Source organism: Bactrocera tryoni, chromosome 1, assembly GCF_016617805.1.
Source record: "Bactrocera tryoni isolate S06 chromosome 1, CSIRO_BtryS06_freeze2, whole genome shotgun sequence".
NCBI lineage: Eukaryota > Metazoa > Arthropoda > Insecta > Diptera > Tephritidae > Bactrocera > Bactrocera tryoni.
Window position 1 is genome coordinate 68,559,813 of NC_052499.1, and position 21,141 is coordinate 68,580,953.

Below are 21,141 nucleotides of genomic sequence, written 5' to 3' on the forward strand. Positions count from 1 at the left end.
GCGCCGCTCAAACACACATACATACCCGCTTATACATGTGAATATTTCAGCGACTTATTGCGCCGACACCGAGCATCAGCGGGTGGTTTCGTTAACCACATAAAATTTGCTGGTTTTTTATACACCTTTCCCCAACTTGCAAGAGTTCAGTTAACAACTGCAAATTTGTTTGTTGCTTTATCTTTGCGCCGATAAATTTGTTTAAGTCGGCAATTCATTTTCTTAATTTCACAGCAGATTAGTATTGATTTCTTTAAACTTTTGGTCATATACAGGGTGGGTCTTTGGCTAGCATATGATAAAGGAAAAAGCACTTAAGATCACTTTGAGAGTAACAGACAGAGATCATCTAAAAGTATGTGTTTTTGTTAAAACCTTAACTTATAACTTGGACAAAGGGAAAAAACTTTTTTTAAATTAAAATTTCAGTGAAAATTTCGCCATTCATTTTTCAAATAGCTGTAATCGAAAAAAAGTCCTTTGTCCAAGACTTTAAGAATTGTACCTCAAAGAACTGTGTCAAATTTCATAAAGATCGGTTAAGTAGTTCTCGAGAAATCTGGCCAACCGACTTCAAAAACACAGTTTCGAGAAAAACGCGTTTGAAGACATTCCTAATTATTTTATCTTTCTATTAAACCCCAAGAAAAAAAATTGAATTAAATTCCCAAGATAACAACTTTGGCGAGATAAAATATTGATAAATTTCGCAAACCTAGAAGTTTTTGTGAGAATCGACCAACCTAAAAAGCGTTACATTACAGAAATTGCACCCTTTGGCTGGTTTTCACACACTGACTGCTTCGCCGTGAATGGCGCTTTCGAGGTCAACCCAACACTCATAACAAAAGAAGAGATCGAGACTGCTCGCTAACCTAAAGCGATCCTATCGCAATTGGAGTTTATTATGGATAAGTACGAAGCCCATAAGACTGCTGTGTCCTTTTCATTTGGGGTGTTTTTTTACGTGGCGTGTCCTAAATCCAGCACAACCCGGAGGAAGGATGATTCGACTAGGGTAGGCAGAGGAAGAGTATGACCTCCACTCCGTTGGAAAGACTTAGTAAAGAACCAGGCTACACTTAGATTCTCCAATTGGCGCCAAAAGGAAGAACGACTGGCGCTCTGTTGTAAACTCGGCTATAACCGCATAAGCAGTGGGTCAATAAAGAAGAAGAAGGAGACCCATGATCGACTCCAATCATATGCCCTACATGAATCCTTCACCTTGCATGACTCTAATCTTCTTTCTGTATGCCTTATGAAACCAACACACCTAACTTATCCCTGTGGTGCGAAGCCATCGAAACAGCAGGTTTTCTACCATCCGAATGAGTCTTGATAACCTACACAATAACATACATAGAAAGAAGTGTTTATCGGAAATAGTCACCTATTAATAATCAGTATACTTCCTAAGGGTCGCAAGGTAATATATTAGTACAGCTCATAGATCAATTTAAAATCAAAGTATAGTTATAACAGCAGCTTGGGGTTTTCTGCATGGTGAGTAACAACCATCGTTAGCCATCAAATATTCGTTCGATTCATTATCAAAACTTTACTTACAAAATCCAAACTATTAAGCCAAAGTCAAATACCACAAAAATTGTATAATTAAAATACCAAAAATTAATACATCAACTATAAGTATCTATAACATCGCAATGTTAAACAGTATTTTGGGTCAGTTGCCCTAATGAAGCAATATCAAGTAGTCATTCATTGACACATGTACTCGGCCGAAAACTTTTTTTTTATTTTTTAAGTGGGTTTTTTATTTCCTCTCTTTATGTCGATAAATTACGTAAAACCCAAAACTTGTGGGATTATTCAATCCCAATGCAACAATTAACTTTTTTCCAGCGGAAGTAGACAACAATTTTCATGAGTTGATTTCTGAAAACTCATAAAGAAGAATTAGTGATGGTTTTCGAAATTGATGATAACAATAATAACTAAAGCTTAAAATTAATAAAAAAAAAAACTTGCTCATCATCTCTGGAATATAGTATTTCTATGGAATTGTAGAAAACCTCTTTTGCTTACAAAGATATTAATCCCAACACGTGTTCCACGGTTCCAATTAACTAATTTTAAGCAGGTCATTTATTATTTTTTCCATTATAGTATTTCGTTGTGTAATTAATCGTATTTACTTACAAGCTTTTCGTGTTTTACTTCAAGTCTATGATTCCTAAGCAACACCCATCCACTTGTTCGTAACCACGAGAGGGTCACTTCACAGCAGGCAAAAAATAGTGTACCGTGTTTATCACACCAAAGAGATCAAATCAGAGATGTTGGCAATGCGAACAGCTTAATCATGTGTCAGTGTCAGTGAAGAGCTGTCAATGACAGCAAATCGGGTCATCTCTTCGGCGATAGCCATATTTGTAGCCACGAATTGTTTTAATAGCAATGAACTGCGGATAAATTGTAGTTGAAGTGTGCTATAAACAAATTGGACATAAGACTTTAACAATAAATCGAGTTTGATTGTATGAAATAATGTTATTTTGACATTGAAATGCACCGCAAGAGCGCAAGCTCATGTAATTTAACTAGTAATGCTAAGACGATGCTCGGAGTGCATGTATGCCGTTAGTTATAAACACACATGCATTCAAATAATCATTTTTTTTAGTAATTCAATACTATTTTCCACTTTTTCTAACACAAAAACAGAGTTGAGAGCATAAAAAAGATAGCATTCGGCTAATGTCAGTCTGTGCGAATGACGCCTTGAATGCTTGTTCGTTTGTGCGCAGTTGATGTAATTCATAGCGAAGCAAGTTCGAAGGTCATAGGTGAACTATTCGCTAAAATTTGTAGTTATTTGTCACTTAAATTAATTTTTATTTTCTGCATTAACGATTTGAGTTTGTAGTGTTATCTTTAATTTGCAACGATGAAGAGCAAAATTTTCTGATCGCAATTTATTAGTGTGAACTTAACTTTTATTTTTATGGAATAAGATATAACATGGTAATCAAAAATGAAGAAAACATGATTATAGCTAATTTTTTTGCCGGTATAAGTCGTTGAAATGGAAAGTTATCTTAGAGAAATGAAAATTATTCGTTTATCTTAAAGAATTTCTCTTAAGGATGGAATAAGTACCAATTCAGATGTATTCCGAAGAAAAGGGTTTCGGTAAATATAATGAATTACGATAGACTTTATTACCTGCTTATAAGGAAAGAAATTATTATAAGGTAATACTTAATAAACAAAAATCTTGCCTTTAAAGATAGGGAAGTCGGTTATCATGACTCACTCGCTTGAATTGAGAGGAAGAAATTGTTGATTGAGGTATTACTAAACCGTCAATTTTCAAGGAAAACACATAGAAATATAGGTATGTACTTTGTCAAGACAACTAAGAAAACTTTGAACTAAAATCCCAACACGGCGAGGAGATTTCGAAGAATAGGTTATGTCGTACTAGCCGGCTGTCACGCTACACCTAAATATAAATTTATATCTAATTTTCTTATCTTATCTAGTTATTGAATTTAAGACTCTAACTCTAGGTATCTAAAACGAGTGTTAGATAAGACTGGCAGAAACATACAGGGTGTTTCAGTGTATCTCATGCCTACTTCCCTGCACTTTCCGCATGTATCGTCTTTACTTATGCCCATCCGGCTTACATGATACATGTAGGTTCTGTGACCTGTCATTAGACCAATAACCATACTCCGGCCGGCGACCGTGACTCTATAAGTTCTTAAGACATTCCATCTCACCCCGATCCTTTTTTCAGCTCTTTCGAAAATTTCATTGTGTCTCTTTTTAGTGACCTCTGTATATCCTGTACTGATTCGGTAGCCTGACGGATGGCACTTTTCACAACCACATTAGCTGCTTCGTTTCTCGAAATTTCTTTGCGGCCTGGAATCCAGTATATTTATATGCATTTATATTCTCTGACGTAATCCAACGTGATTTTATAGCCTGGGTATCGACGTATATATTGATCATCTTCATCTTCAGCTTGTATACCCGCAGCTTGATGGGTCGCCTGTGATTCGGTCTCGAGAAATAGATGCCGGCTCCGTCTCCATGATCCATTTCAAACTCTTTTAGTTAAGTCTTCTCTTCTAAATAAATCGTGAGAATATGTGGTATATTTTATCCACCCTGCTTTTTGATGTCTGTTGGTGTTGGTTTGTTGGCGCCTTTTCAGTCCAGGAGTGGTTCTTAGCGCTCACGTTATGCAGAGAACTGCGAATGGCGGCATTCGCTCCTCATACTTTGTAAAACAATTGTTAAAACTTTTAGGAGTCTTACTCATAAGTCATAAAATGAAAATATTCATCTTTCTATCGCGCGAAATACTTAAATTATTGTTTATATTTTATTAAATTTACCATTCTAAATGGGCCAAGAATATAAGTAAATATAAATAAGATAAGGTTTGCATCGCAACCTAGGGTCTAGTGGTGTAGAACGGAAGAGGAGTCGGAATTTGGAATTCGGGCGGGTTCGTCGAACAGCTTGTTGTCGGTTATCCCTTTATTATAGGCGGTTCAGTCTTTTTATACACTCTTCCATTAATAGCGATTTAATTTCATAGACTGAGATCACTTTTAGTGTCGCTTGACTATCGCTGAGTATAGCGCAACGCTGGTTACGATAGTTGCGTTGGATATTAGTTTCTGCATACTGACTTATAGAAAAGCCTTTTGCTTGAAAAATGGAATCGAAAAAAATCCCATAGATATGGGAAGCTAGGTATTCGGTTCCGCAATGTGTGCTTCAATGCTCTCCGGTGTCTTCGAGCCGTCAGTAGTAGATCACCTGATCATACTTGGCTTTCATCGCCAAGAACCACTGACCAGGCATATGCACTCCATGAGTGCTTTTGTAGCTTTAGACAATGTTATTTCAATATAACTTTTCAACCGTAAGGTGGAGGCTACCATAATATGAGTAAATAGGTCAAAGTTTCATCCACCAGTCCCGTTACTATATTGACAAAATCGAATAAAGTAACCCATTCTTATGTAATCATTGGGAATAATTCGAATTCAGCGCAACCTATCCTTGGTTGATACTAATAACCCTCCCACTTGATCGTTTGAGAACCGAATACCTACGAAAATATACTTCGAGACATACAATGCTCTTCTTAAAACAAAAAAAATAAAATAAAATGAGAGTTTAAAATTTTTCATTTAACTCCAGCTATAAGTTTTAATGGTTTCGACATTTGCCCTGTAATTACAAATATATTATTAATTACTAATCATATTCATAAAATTATTAACGTTATGCAATATCTATAAAGATCGAATCAAGTTTAAGGTGTTAAAATCTTAAGTATGCGAAAGAGACCGCCTTCGAGTGCAATTCATCTCCGACAAGTCGTTACCCTAAATCAGCCGATTATGTCATAGACTGATATGCTCAATTTATAATTTTTTATATATTTGCGCAGCAACACCAGCAACAAAACAAAAAAAAACAAAACCTAAATTGAATGCCGTTGAGCATTTACACCTCAGGAGAGCAGGGCATGTCTGCGGCCATTCATTGAAGTCAACGAAAACCCACTGGACGGTTTGCACTTGGCATCAATTTCCGTATCAAAATATGCTGATCGTTCCGCCTCATTTACGAAACCAACGCCACTCCGCTCATTATAAAGTACTTGATTGTAAAAGGTTTGCACTGCGCCGGACACCCAGTGGGCAAACGCGTTGTACGCCTTGGGCGCCCTACGGTGAAGCAACGCTGGAATTTAGGCGCTCAAGCAGTGTTGATCGCGACGATCCTCTTGAAAGCGGGCGTAAGCATGAAAAGTTGAAAATAATCACAGTCGGTGCAATTAAATTCGATACAGCCGCAACCAGCGCATGGCGGGCGGTTGCATAAGCGAACTTGGCAACACCAGATTGGCTTTTCAAGGCGATAATTGCATACGTGTTCCGGGGAAGAGGCGCTTCTCAACGCATCCAAAGTGGGAAAATTAATCAACTCAACTGTTTGTCATTTCACTCAGCGCAGCGCATCCAATGCGCCAGCACTCGTTGGTTTGGCAATTGGACTTCCGGCGGCAGCGAGTTGCAGCGGTAGCCTTAATTTGTTTACATTACATTACCGCCAACACTCAAACATAAGTACTTATGTATTTATGCGGTAAATTATCACAAATACTCACGCAAACTGCTGGCGCTTTGCTAAAGTCTTCAGCAGCGTTTGTTAACTGAGCTTTTTCGCGCTCGCACTACCGCAGCAGTTGCCAAGCGTCATCTGCATTTCTTATTCTTCTTCTTCTTTGTTACTCTGCTTTTTACTACTTCTTTACTCTGCAATTTTTGGCGCTCATTTTAGGTACTTTGCATCGCACTCTGGATCTGCGCGCTTTGAGCGCCATCTGCGACTTCATCTCCCGCTGCATTGGCCAAACTACGTGACGCGCTTAGCTTTTTGGCCAACATCTGTACTTCGCATATATTGTTGTTGTTGTTTTAGCGTATCTTGGGTGTCGAAGACGTTGTTGTTGCTTTAATTTTTGACAGTGATATAAAAGATTGGCGTTCAACTGATTAGCATTTAGTTGATTTCTGCTTGTCAATTGGTTCAGTGGTCGGTTGTGTTGAAAATTGTGACGCGTACGTTTTAACCTAAAGTTGATTTGTGCTGTGGGAAAAATGCGCGCTTTTATTGTAAGTTCAAAAAAAAAAAATTTTAATGTGTTAAAAGAAGAGTTTGAGTTAGTGTCTAAAATAAATTATGGATTAAATTATGGAATATAAACTGACTCCAACTGGAACGGTGTGTTGAAATAGTGAGATTTGAAAAAACAATGCGAAAAGGACAAAAAGGATTACAAAATGGATATGTTACATTCACTAAAAAAAGTTAATTTATTAATGTCGCCAAAACAAATTTAGAGAATGCTTTGGCCCTCTCAAAGTATACAAAAAATATTTATAAAAATCAAAAATTATTTTAAAAAGCTGCTTTTCAAAAAAAAAAATATATTTTACTTCTATCTAAGAAAAACAAAAACATTTAACTATTCATTATATCTCTTTCTCTCCGAGAACAATACCAAAAATTTTAGTTTTTTAATATTATATTTTAATTTAATTAATTTACCTTTTAAAAATCAAAAATTTGATGTCATGATTAATTTATTTTTTTTTTAAATCATCTTGCAAAATACATTTCTCCAGAAATGAAGTATTATTTTATTATATTTTGTGGAAAATAAAAAATTTTTTTTAAATAAATTTCTAATATGTATGTATATTCGAATTATAGTTTTCTAAGTTAAATTTTCATTTTTATTCGAGTTTATTCCTTCGATAGTTCGGTCAAATTTACTGACCTCTTAAAGAACTCTTGGGCTACTGCTCAAATTAGCAGCAATAAATAGGTTTCATTTGGGGCTCCACCACATCGTATCGCCTAACGAAAAAAGGTCAGGTTTGGAGAATACCAGGTTATTCAATAAGTTTTGTCATTTGATAAGAAAAACACAATTTTATTATTCAAAATATTCAGTACAATCTCCCTGAAGTGAGAATCAGGGAGATCTGCTTAATAAGCTTCAACGGCTGTTATGACCTCTTCATTTGATGAAAAACGCTTGCCATGCATATATTTTTTGAATTCTGGAAACAAACGGAAGTCGATGGGGGCGAAATGTGGTGAATAGGGTGAATGCTCCAACAATTCGAACTTTAATTCATGGATTTTATCCATTGTCAAAATGCTCTTGTGACACGGTGCATTGACCTGATGAAAAAGGATTTTTTTCTTCTGCAAACCGGCTCCTTTTTCACGAATTTTTTTCTTCAACTTGTCCAAAAGGTCGCATTAATATTCAGGATTAGTTGTTTTACCAGTTTGCTTGTAATCCGCAAACAAAATTCCCAATTCACATCCCAAAAAACTGATGCTACAACATTCTTGGCCGATTTACGGACGCGAACTCGTTTCGAAGCCGAACAAGCAGGTTCCCACCACTCTTTAGCCTTTTGTTTTGATTCAGGATCATGGTGATAGACCCAAGTCTCATCCATTGCGATGAATCGACGCACAAAATTGACGTTATCCGTTTTAAAACGCTCCAAATGTTTCTGAGAAAATCGCATTCGAAGGTGTTTTGTTCCATTGTTAGCGAATGCGGCACACATTGTGCACACAGCTTTCTAAAACCCAAAATTTTAACATTCGTTCGTGAACTTCTTTTGGTGCTACACCTTCCAAAAATAAGAATTTCATCACTGCACAATATTAAATTTTTTCCATTGTAAAAAATACTGTGACATGGCGACACTAAATGGCTTCTAAACAAATAATGAATTGACTGAAATAAAACTTATAAATCAAATAGATTTCAGTGATTCCACCAGGTACAACCCACTCATAACTCTTCGCTACCAAAAAGCGTTTTTAACCAAGCTCTAATGCAAAACTCGCCACTTTTCACCATTTCAGACACTCTGCCTGCTTGCGTCGGCGTACGCGAAGCCACAAGGCTACAGCTACCAGAACCAGCAAAACAGCTACCAGAACCAACAGAGCAGCTATCAGAATCAACAAAACAGCTTCCAAATAAAATTGCCTGGCATTAGCAGTACTTCAAGCGCACAACAAACACCAAGTTTCCTACAACAAGCGTTACAGAACACCAAATTGACACAATCGCTTATCAGCGCACCAGCGCCAGCGCCAGTGCCAAGCGTTGCCACACCAAATAACTACTATCAGCCACAATTTCAATCTAACTTCCAACCCAGTCATCTGCCAGTGCAGCAACCCGCCTTTGCCACCTACCCACAACAACAATACCAACAAGGCGGTGGCAGCTTCGGACCAGCACCATCATCGCTAGTCACCAAGGACATCTATGTGCATGTTGCGCCCGAAGAGCAAGAGGAACGCTACCAACGACCAGTGTTGCCACCACCACCACCACGCAAGCACTACCGTATCGTTTTCATTAAGGCGCCATCACCAAAACCAAGCGCTGCGGCATTGCGTATCAATCAAGCGCCCACCGAGGAGAAGACCATCATCTATGTGCTCACACGCAAACCGGACCCACTCGACTTGGAGGCGGCCTACCAGGAGGCAGCGCCCAAACAGCCCAGCAAACCGGAAGTCTACTTCATCAAGTATCGCACACAAGAGGAAGCGCAACATGCACAGCGCACCATCCAAGGTAGGTCACAATCACCACAGTTTTTTTTTCTATGCAGATTGGCAACAGGTTGTATTTCCGCTGCGAATCAAGCGCGCGCTGCGAAATATTTGACTTCGAAAAGTTTATTGCTTTTTGCCTTTTATTTCCTGTTCTGCGACATTTGTTATGCAAATTCAATGCGCCGTCTAATGGCGGAGAACGTCATCGAAAATTTGCCAATCAACGCTGATATGATGAATCATTTTCACACCTAGCAACACCAACAACAACAATATGTTGTTTGATTGCCTTTGTTGTTTTATTCAGTTTTCTTGAAGTTGCTTTGATTTAGTTGCACAATCTCGGCATTTAATGGCGCTGCCAACGCTCTCCATCCATCCACCATCTCAAGCGTTTTATGTAAATTTGTTAGTCTTTCCTAAATTTGTATGCAAATCTGCGGCGCGGCACCTCTGATGTACCTTTAAATAGTATGTATGCAAGCGCTTTTGTTAATATTGACATAGGTCGAAGGCACTTGTTTCCCCGCTGACTGAAACAATCGTGCTTTGGAATGGATGCTCAAGGTCGTTGGAAGTTCTTCGGACTTTTTATTATTATGACACGAATATATTCTTTCAACGACTATTAAACGAGGTCAGATTCCACGCAATCAGATTTTATTGACTTCACGTCCACATTTGAATAAGTAAAAAAGAGTATTATGTAAATGAAAGTTTTATGATTCTTTCCGAATTATTAGTTCAGTAATGAATTTATGTTATTTGCTTCAATAAGCTTTTGACTTGTATTAGTAAAATGAAAGTAAATCAATTAGAAGCATTTTTGAGAGTCCTTTAATTGAGTCAAAAAGCAAATCTTTTTTTCGAAATTTAATATTTAGATCAATTGACCTTGGACACTTTGTTGCTTTATGAAAATTTTGGGAACTATTGTCCACTTTACTTTCTTAGTTCGTTAGTATTGGAAAAAGTACTAATTTATTAACACTACTTTGTCTTTAGAAGCATGGAGGAAGTGGATGTAGTGTCTACTTATAAATAACGAAATACCTGATGGGATTGCCAAAAGCGCCATGTCTACTTTATAAATTGGGTTTCAAATCATAAAGGAATTCCTGGAAACGAAATAGCTGATGAGATTGCCAAAAGCACCATCCGTCTGACTAACCGCACAACTACAGAAAATTGTAAAGTCACTAAAAACTATATATATACAATGAAATTTCCGAAAAGGTTGACAGACGGATCAGGACGTGATGGAATGTCTTAGAGCCATGTAGAATCGTCAAGTTCATAGCAAGTGCGCCGAAGAAAAACGCTAATGCTTTTTATTCAAGCGATGGGCAGAAGTAACGACAATACATGCATATAGTGCTTGGAAGTAGGTCTAAAAGACATGCTGGAACACCTCCTATGCTTACGTGCAACTTTGCCTAAAGATCGTCTAGGAGCTTTGCAGTTCAAGCGACTAGATGTTGTATGAAAATTAGATACCCAGTTTCCCTTGAAGTTCACAAAAAGTCAACACCTTCCTGTATGACGAATATATCGGCTCAAATTAAACTGAACCTCCGACATTACTGAGGACTAGTAGGTCTATATATGCCATGACAGCCCGTCGCTACAACCTAACCTAACATATTACAACTTATTATTTTCCTTTGGCCACACAATCGTGGGTGTGGTCCGAGCACACAAGTCAGTTATTTGTATCCTTAGCAAAGTCACGCCAGTCACGCAGATAGGTACCCATTCACTTCATCCTGCTATTGGATGCATGAGTGAAATTGCTGCAGTAGGCCTCAAGAATTCATGCGGAAAAGAGTTCTATATAATGTTCGAAGTTTAGCGCGGCATGATAGAACAGGAATGGTAAGAGGCTTAAATAGCGTTTTGTACGTTTCATTACGCGAAGAATCGCTGTGTGTATCCTTCAGGTTCTTTGTCTTGTTCTCGTTCATCACAAAACCCAACACATTCGCTTCTTTTTCTATATATCCATTATTTAATTAACCAACTATCTCCATTATTTTATTATTTAATTATGTATCTATAGAAAACAAAATTATTAGGTTATTGTGACCTAAACAATTTCTTATTATACTATTACTACTTATCTTCAAAATCATCCCCAAAAACATCACCATCACATCATCTTTTTCATTAAATTACCACATTTCAAGCCACACATTAAATGAATTTTCACTTTCCAGAGCAATACGATCAATTAGGTGGCACTACACAGGTCTCCGACGAGGGCATCGCACCGGTAACCTCAGTGATAGGATCGCTGGATCCACGTGGCGCAAGCGCCGGCGGCAGCATCAGCAGCTCCAGTGCATCGAGTAGCAGCAGCAGCAGCGGCAGTAGCAGCAGTGCCAGCAGCAGCAGTGAAGGTGGCAGTTTAGGCAAATATTTGCCCCCAATTACACGACTTTAAATTTAGTTAATTAAAATTTTTAGCGAGATTAAATTAATCGACTGAAAGCGATTTTACGGCACAACAAAAGAAAACAATGACTCGCAAAAACAAAACACACGCACACAAACACAAGACATACAAGCTCACAATATCAACAAAAAAATCTCACACACACACACAAAGAAACAACATTACACACACATATACACACACTCGTTTATATTCGCTCCAACAATTTTATGCACGATTATGCTCGCTTGCATCGCGGAATGCAGGCGAATCAAATCAGAGTTCATTTTCGTTATTTTTCAATTTTTGCCTTTTCTGTTGATAAAGTCTGTTAATTAATTTTGTTGTTATTGTTATAAATTTCTTGTATTTGTGTCATTATGCTTTTAAAAGCTTTGAACACAATGCGTTGTTTGTTGTTGTCTAATTTGTTAATTGATATTTTCGGCAAAATATTCTTTTGTTGATTTATTTATTTAGTTTTCGTTTTCCTTACTATATTTTTGTTATTTACTTTTAATTTAATTTGTATCGTTATGTCTTTATACATATATACTCATATATAATAACTGAGCGCCTCACTGCTGCCGCAGCCGGCCATCCGCCGCTAGTCGATCGTCAAGGCCCAAAGCGCCGAATGCCAACTAAATTATAAATATACATATCTACACATATGTATGTAGTTGTAAGTTGTTATGTAATAAATATGCGTTTTGCCACTTTTTCTACTATTTCTTGTAAATATGTATGTTAAATAGAAAAGCCGCCGTCACACAGCGCTTCATTGTGCATAAATGAAATAAAAGAAATAAAATTATATTTTTATATTTTTTAAAAAAGTTCAAACCAGTTTATTTGTTTACCTCCAAATTTGATATGCCATAATTTATGGTCGAGCGCCGAATTTCGACACGGAGAAATTAGCATTGTGTTGAGCAAGCGCGGATGGAGGAGAGATGTTTAAGATGAAAATGTCGAAATGTCAAAGTCTTGAAACATTCATCGATAGTAAAATATAACAACAACAACATTACACCTATATGAAATTATCAAAAAAAAAAACAGGTTGAAGTGCTTATAAAATAAAAGATAAAGAGGGAAAGAAAAAAAGAGAGAAAGAAATTGGCTGAATACCAGAGCGCTACTGACTGACCTGTCTTAAGGCGATGCTGCAGCTGCAAATGAATCAAAAAATGGATGCGTTTTTACATATGTGAACTGAGATCTTTAATTCAATTTTCTTTTAAATAATTTTTGGAAATTAAAATATTGGACCATCAAAGAAACAATAAGGAGAGAAATATCAACTTGAGCTATTATTTTTCCAATAAAGTTTCGCTCTATGTTAAGCCTTTATTAACTAATAAATTTTTATTATTATACTAAAACTAAATCATTTTTACCAAAAAATTTTAGATTAAACTCACTTTTTGTATGCTTAGGCAAGAATGAAAAGTATTCGCTCAGTTTATCCGATGGAAAACCTGTAAAAGTGGCAACAACTTTGACTACTTAGTCAAAGATACGCATGGAATTAGTACCCTTTTGCCTTTTTTCGTCTTTTATACATATCGAGTTGTATACATATATAAAACTGATCAGGATGGTAAACATACTTTTTGTTCTTTATAATATCTACAATATTGGGTAGTCGAAAAAGTCTTTTCGTATTTTGTCAATAAATGTCGATGCAGTCGTATATCTCCAGTGCTACCAATCACATTGTGTCATACCATATAGCATTGGAAAGGGAGACTATAACCTGCATTTAGTTACAGTTGTTCAAAAATGAGTGAAAATAATGAAGAAATTCGCTATAATTTGAAATTTTTGCATAAAAAAAGGGGAAGAATGCCACGCAAGCCACCAATGTTATCCGACCTGAACAATTTCTTCGGATATTGTATTATTGCTTTGGAGAGTAACTGGTTCGTAAAGACATATCGTTAAATGAAAAAAAAAATTTGCAAGCACTTGATTCTGAACGATCAGTTTCCATGACATGTCACAGGGAATTCCAGTAGAGGTACTTTTTTCAATAGCCTTTTTTAACAGATCACGCGTGTTTCGTATGAAGCTGTCATATTATCTTGTTTAGTAGTGTTTGGCATTTTATCTTTGATCTCCGTTTACAAATCGTACAATTTTATTACAAATGTTCTGTAAAGAATGTGTTTTGCTCATCAAAATCTTAAATTGCAAGCGTACAAAGTACAAAAAAAATTGAACATCACTTCGTTTATGTGTTCCATGTACCAAGAAGATCCAACCTTTTCAAGCCAAATTTTTTTCAGCGATGAGCCATTTGGGATAAAAAGATCCGAGGGCTGTCATTTCGTCCAGAAAAAAAAAACGGTTTGGTGTGGTTTGTGGGCCGTATCCTTCTCGCTGTTACAAACTTCTTGACAACTTAATATATCCTGTTCAGTGTATAATGAACACCAAGGGTGCATAGTCGAATATCTTCGTGTACTCCTCTAGATATATAAGATAATATTGTCAACATTCCCCTCTTTTGAAAAATTATGCGCAACAATAACAAAGTATTGTTCAAAACAACTTTTATATTCAACATCTCGATCTTCCGTAAAAATAAAAACAAGATTCATGTTCTGGAAACACGTTTCATAAACAAACCGCAGTAAAATTATCAAGAATACTTTTCAAATTTTCAGTTTTCTGGAGGTCATACAATAGTTCAAGCACCTCATGCTTGTGCAATTTTACTCCGGTTTTGAAGACTTTGTTACTATTTGAGCATAATATCAATATATCAGCACATAATGGAACTGATGTTCCTCATTTGGCGATTGAAAGACTAGACCACTTAATTAGCGTCTCATTAAAAACAAAGCTTTTAAATATTAGTCGTATGGAAATGGTAAAACTAAAATCAAGTCGTTAGCGAAACAATTATATCGAAACGGACAAAAATGTTAAGAAACCCCTATCACGGTAATGCGATATTCCCCCGCAACTATTATATTTGTGCATCGTTATCTCCAAACGACATATTTTAGGTAAGTTTTCGGTTACTTCAGTTAATTTTGGTGCTTTGTTTTAAAACTTATCTTTAAATAATAAAAAAGCTACAAAGATGCAAACAGCAACAACAAGACTTCAACTCACCGGTTGAACTTTTGAAAAATCGTTTCGTGCGGAATGTTCGGCGGTCGTGTCGTATACATGCTACGCTTTTCGGCAGCGAAATTTGCATTGTGGTCGCGACAAGTTGCGGCTAAGTCCATACAATGGGTCAAAGTCACACCTCAACGACTTAAGAGTGCCATAAGGAAGTTGACGTCAATATATGCATATGTTTGTATGTATGCTGTGGCTGGCAAGCGCCTAAAACCGACTGTCAGTAGCTGGCAGTGATGACTGTGAATAATCTGAGCGTAACTGAGGAATATAAAAATGACACCGAAAATTCATACATAACACCTCTTAAACATTGCCATAAAGTTAAAAATTTGCTTCGCGCAAGAAAGGCTTAGCTGATGGCCGACGTGTGGTAACAAATACTAAGGAGTTGTTTTGGTTGGCAGGCTATATGTATATGTACATATGTAACTTCAAAATAAATTGACTTTGGCAGTATTATGTAATTCGTTGGAGTATTGGGCGAACACAAGTAATGGCAAATAAAACTGTTCATTTACTTAATTGTTGGGTGCAGTGCGAGACAGGCGTTTCCTGGCAACTCTGGTTGGCTAATCCACCAACGTCAAGTTTATGATAAAATTAATTTCACAGTTTTTTTCTCAATTGATTGACAGATTGTCTTGATTGCAGGTTTTTTTATAAACTAATTTATCGCACAATAAAAGGTCAACAAAATAGTTAAGTCTGGCTTATGATTTTAATTAAATTAACTTGACAACGTTTGTGAAGTTTCTAAGAGGGAAACTCTGCTTTGAGTAGCAAGTTCTCCACGTTTAAAGGAAGCAATCGCGATCCAAAACGAGTGCTACCACTATCAGTCAAATCAAAAATGCTTTTCCTGTTAAAGATAACGGGTGATATAAATAGAGGTACTTTCAAAGGGTGCCATTTCATTAAGAAAAAACAACGGTTTGGTATGGTTTCAGGGCCGGTGAAATCATCGGTCCATATTTCCTCAAAAATGAAGGCGGTGAGAAAGTTACCTTCAATGATGAACGTTGTTGAGCCAACATAACCGACTATTCAATGCCTGAAATATCAATGGATTTATTGAGAGAACAGTTCGGTGAACAGATAATTGTACGTTCCAAGTTAGTGTGATATCACACTGTTAGACTTTTTCCTGTGGGGATAGGTAAAGTCTAAAGTATATGCGCACAATCCCACTTCAATTCCGGCTTTTCAGAAAAACATCGCACATGCCATTCGCTAGTTACCAGTCGAAATGCTCGAACAAGTCATAAAAATCGGACTAAACAGATGTATCATCTGAGACGTAGCCGCGGCCAAGGTTTGAAAGAGATAATCTTCAAAAAATAAATGAGAAATAATGTTCTTTCAAAAGATAATAAACATTTTCCATTAAATTTGAAGTTTTTGTGGTTTTTCTTAAAAAATGTAGAAAACCTCTAAATGAGTCACCCTTTAGTTTACTTCATCCCGAACACAGACCACAAAGAATTATGTGAAAGTCGTGAAGACAACGACAACTTGTCGATCCATCGTTTTTATTGAAGTTAATATAGAAATAGTTAAAGAAACAGTTGTTAAAAATCATAGTCTTGGCAGGTAGATAGCAGAGTACTTATATATATGTATATCATGGATGGACTCAAAACATTTTCATTAATCTTTGGGTAAGAAGCGTGTCAATACTAGACTCATACCAAAAGACCGGAATCTTTTAAAAAAACGATGCCGAGAAAGCCGCTAAAGTTATGTTTGAATAAGAGATAATATTCATCAAATGTATAATTTCTGGTTACGAGACGTGGATTTATGTATAATTGTGACTTTGAAACACTCCAAAAATGAGCCGAAACTTGAAAAACTAAGAAGAAGAAAGGACGGCAGCTCACCCCAATCGATGCTTATAACGCGTCAAAGGTGATCAGCATCTAAATAAGATTTATATCAAATATTAAATCCACAAAATCATCAAATTTGTTTATTCACTCGAGAGTCCTAGTCTAAGCCATTACGGAATCGTAAGTTTTCACCCCACTCTCCTGAAAGCTATAACTGTACTTTCTATAAAAGTGTAATCCGGTGCGAAAAAATCCATAACTTAAATGTTTTCATCCCATTTCTTAACAACTAAAAGTTTTTTCTCCTAACAATAATTGCTGTCACCAAACTTCCTTATTTTACAGTTTATAAAATTATAGTATTTTAGTGTCACACAGCAAAATCGCGTCATCACTCAGCTACTCAATTCGGCCTATATACTTACGGCAAATATGAATATTTATTGAAAATGCAGGTTTTAAAAATTCCACATTTTATGATGTCTTTGTAACACTTACGCTACAAATGTTTTGTGTGATATTGCGAACGTGTGCAAAGGGAGTAGCCAAAATAATGCAATAAACTTGCGTAGAAATACAATTCCGACGTAATCATAGAGAAAACACCGTTGCCGGCGTTGGCGTATAAAGACGAATAAGACGTAAGCTAAGCCGCTCAGCGGTTAAAATACGCAACGATCGTTAAAAGCAATGAGTGACTGCCTGTCAACAGCACCAAACTTTAGAAGTAAGCAAAACAGCTAAAAAGGTAAATACATAAATAGCAAATTGAATGAAACTAACGGCAGCATAACAAATGCATCAGTGGTCCGTGTACAACACCAACAAAAATAACAACGAAACCATAATACGCCAACGCTTATAGCGCCAAACGATTATTTCGACAAACTGTTATATTATTTATCGATTTTGTGTTTCAATTTTGAATATTTGTTTTACAATAAGCACTAATGTGGTTTCAAATATCTTCTGACGTTATTTCCATACCATATAACTGTTGTTTTGACACAACTAATGTCCTCTAGCCATTAATCAACAAATAATTTTGATTTTATCTGCTTGCTTTTGGTGTGCCACACAAAATCATTAAACATTAATCTTATTTTATCTTTGTGTTTATATTATTGACACAATTTGAATGAATTGGTTAGATGTATAAAAACTCTTTATTGCCTTCGATTTGCCACTTTTCTAACAGTTGGATTTACGCACAGCTGTTTTCTTGACAAAAAACTTACGTGTGAAAGAAGCAACTGAGCTTTCTTGCTCAATTCGATACATGAAATGAATGATCAAAAAAATTGTTTTTTTTTTTTTAATTCTCTTGTTAAATTCTACAACACCGCTAGAATATTGTAACAAATTTTCAAGTTGATCCGAGTAACAGTTTCTAAGATATAGCATTGAGAACTTATGCGCTCGGGGCCAGCTAGGCTAAATGCGCCGCCTTTAAACACGCTTTTCTCGAAACTACGTTTTTGAAGTCGGTTGGAAAAACTTCTCGAGAACTATTCCACCGATGTTCATGAAATTTTAGGTACAATTCTTAAAGACTTGGACGAAGGAGTTTTTTCTATTACAAATATTTAAAAAAAAGTCGCGAAATTTTCATCTTTTTTGTAAATCTAATTTTCTTCTTTTTTCTTCGTCCAAGTTCAAAGTTAAGGTTTTAACTAAAATACGCGTTTTTCACTTTAGGTGATCCTTTATTGAGTTATCCTGCCAACGCAGAATTATCTTTTTTCCGAACGGTTACCGGAAATGGCGTCGAAATGGCTGAGTTTAAAATATTTGTTCCGAAAAATTTCAGAATTTCTTTGCTAATAGCGTTTTTTGGTACAGATTGTACAAGTATACTGTAGAAAATACTTGTATAACATGCCTGGAGCATAACACATTGCACGTTACTTATAATTGAGTTATGAATTATTTTCTTAGCTATTTAGAACTTCCTCTTTTATGCCTTTGGTGGTGAAGCCGAAAAGTTTTCGTACAAAGTTTGTAGGAAAAATGACGTCAATCGTGATCTAACTCTTTAGCAAATACCCTATCCTCTCTCCCTATATACAGATTTAAAGAAAAAAAGCCATAGAATTTCTGAAACCAAACATCTATTAACTATAATAATTCTTCAGACACTAATGCCCGGCTTAACAGTCCATACTTAAGTTATGCTTAAGTACTGAAAATGGGAGACTTAAGCAGTGCTTAAGTAACAGCTGATTTTTGTTTTGAATTGTTTTGCATTTTCAGTTATTTGTCAAACGGGAATAATAAGAAATAAGAAATTATTTTTTGTGAAAAAATATGGAATCGGATTGGGATTTCCACCCGTTCCAATAGGTGCTCCCACTCGCTAACGGGTTTTCACACATTTTCGATATAAAGTTCCTTTAATGTATTAACTGTTATAATTTTAAATATTTCAAACATATTTCTATGGATGACATTTGTAAAACATGTATTGCCCATAACGTTGCCATACATATATCATAATAAATTTTATAGAAATTAAGCATTGACTGTGAAACGCAAACGACTACTCAGTCTGCAACAATGCTTAGCTAATATTTTATTTGGGCACAACTTAAGTATGGACCTTGAAACCGGGCAGAAATATTTTCATGATTTCACTTTCTGTTTTGTCAAAACACCATACTATAACTTACATATGTAAGTACTCTAATTAAATAATTAAAATGAAGTCATTACCACGCACATTTCATATCAGAATTTTGAAAATACTTTCTTCAACAAATACTAGTGATTTTATACCATATTAAGTGCTAATTTCACTCACACTAGTGGCGACAAAAAAAATTTCAAGACAACACGCCTAAAAGTATGCGCCGTACTTAAGAAATGTATATTTTAAGCTCATGTAATTCCGTTGCTAAGTTTTGCGATTTGTCTACGAGGCAGCCTAGCTTTCGTGGCTGTATGACATTACTTTAAGGTGTCAGTTTTATTGTTGTTTAATGTCCATCTTTTAGACTTTTAGTATTACTTACTGATAAAAATATTGATCATGATAATATTCAGATATACTTTAATATTAAAGAGATATTCACTATATGAGAGTAGCTAAAGACTAAAAATTTTAGGGGTAGATAAGTTAGTAAAACTAAAAAAATCACTGAAAAAATACTATCTTGTAAGGTTTTAAGCTTTAACGAATTCGAATATGATCGTTGCTGATTTTTGTTATTACTTTATTTAACAACTAACTAATATTGTTCCGCAGTTTAAGGACAATAGTCTAATAAAGCTTATACTGAGGAAAACAAACAGAAAATAATTTACTAAAAAATTAAAAAGAAACATCATAAATACTTGTCCTATTTGATACAATCCGTACTAAATCTGGCATTAATACGATCAAATTTCCGCCGAACGGACACACTGACCTGTAAAAATACATTACACATTTTCAACGGCGTCTGTACAACTTTGAAACTGTTAACATGTTACATGTCTTCCCTAAAGCTTTTGCTCTCGTGTATCCAATACGAAAAAATGAATAAAAGTTATGTTCCAATGTCATTTATAGATCCTATATTCAATGTTTATTTACTAAAACATTTTATTCTATTATTCAAGTATGAGCTTAATCGAAAACTAAATACGGATTTTATAAATAAAGGGTGATCCATATCGAGGATCCCTACTTTTTTTTAAGGAAAAAACACAGAAACTTCAAATTTAATGAGGAATGTTTATTATCATTCGAAAAACCATTCTTTTGTATTTATTTTTTAAAATTGTCTCGATTATATATATTTATATTATTATAAATCCATTCATTGATGCCATGCGTGGGAACTGGCGCCGTCTTGTTGAAACCAAATTTCGCCGAGGCTCAAAAACCACACCACACCGTTGTTTTTTTTTCGGATAAAATGGCAGCTCTTGATTATCTTCAAGTTGGTTTTCGTCTTAAATCCGGCAATTTTGCTTATTTACATACCCATTGAGCCAGAAATGGGCCTCATCGCTGAACCAAATTTGGCTAAAAGCCACCGGATCTTCTTTGAGCTTTTCAATACACTCTCAACCGTCTTCGTGTATACTCTCAGCTACGGCTGTTATGTTTTATTCACAGATCGGGTGGCAGACAGTCTATCGGCAAATTTTCGGAACATCCTTAAAATTTCTTCAAAACCTGTTCAGCCTTGAAGTACAATACCTAATTACACCCTTTTGAAAAAAATATTTTGTGCATATTTAAACAGACCGATAGAGATTTCATTGACCCAAATAGTTTCTTTGTTTGCTGCAGAAAAGTCTTACAAAATTATAAAATTTACCGCTAGTTGAGTGCAAGGTGACTTTTAAAGAACCCAAACTTATATCTTACACAGTAAATTATGGTAAACATTTTCATTGCATTCCTCTTAAGGTTTTACTCGTTACTTCTAATAGAAAATGCCTATTTCCTTATATGGTAAATGGTGGTTAAGTTCTCCTGAGCTGTGATGAATAAAAATATACACATGAAAGAGCAAACAACTGAATTATAAAATCAAAAAATATTTTCTTTTATTTCATTCAATAAATTAATACAAA

At 35.7% G+C, this 21,141-nt stretch overlaps 1 protein-coding gene across 1 annotated transcript; it reads left to right on the forward strand.

The window, feature by feature from the left end:
* Positions 1–6,662: 6,662 nt before the first annotated feature.
* On the forward strand, positions 6,663–11,687 carry LOC120766439 (probable LIM domain-containing serine/threonine-protein kinase DDB_G0286997). The gene is made up of 3 exons (XM_040091948.1): positions 6,663–6,677; positions 8,461–9,187; positions 11,385–11,687. Exons 1-3 carry the CDS (start codon positions 6,663–6,665, stop codon positions 11,609–11,611), a joined length of 969 nt encoding a protein of 322 aa, XP_039947882.1. The 3' UTR covers positions 11,612–11,687.
* The last annotated feature ends 9,454 nt before the right edge of the window (positions 11,688–21,141 follow it).

Excerpts from the sequence above, each read along its gene's own strand:
- LOC120766439 (XM_040091948.1), top strand. Across the intron at positions 9,188-11,384 it reads TGCACAGCGCACCATCCAAG|AGCAATACGATCAATTAGGT; the intron begins GTAGGTCACAAT and ends TTCACTTTCCAG.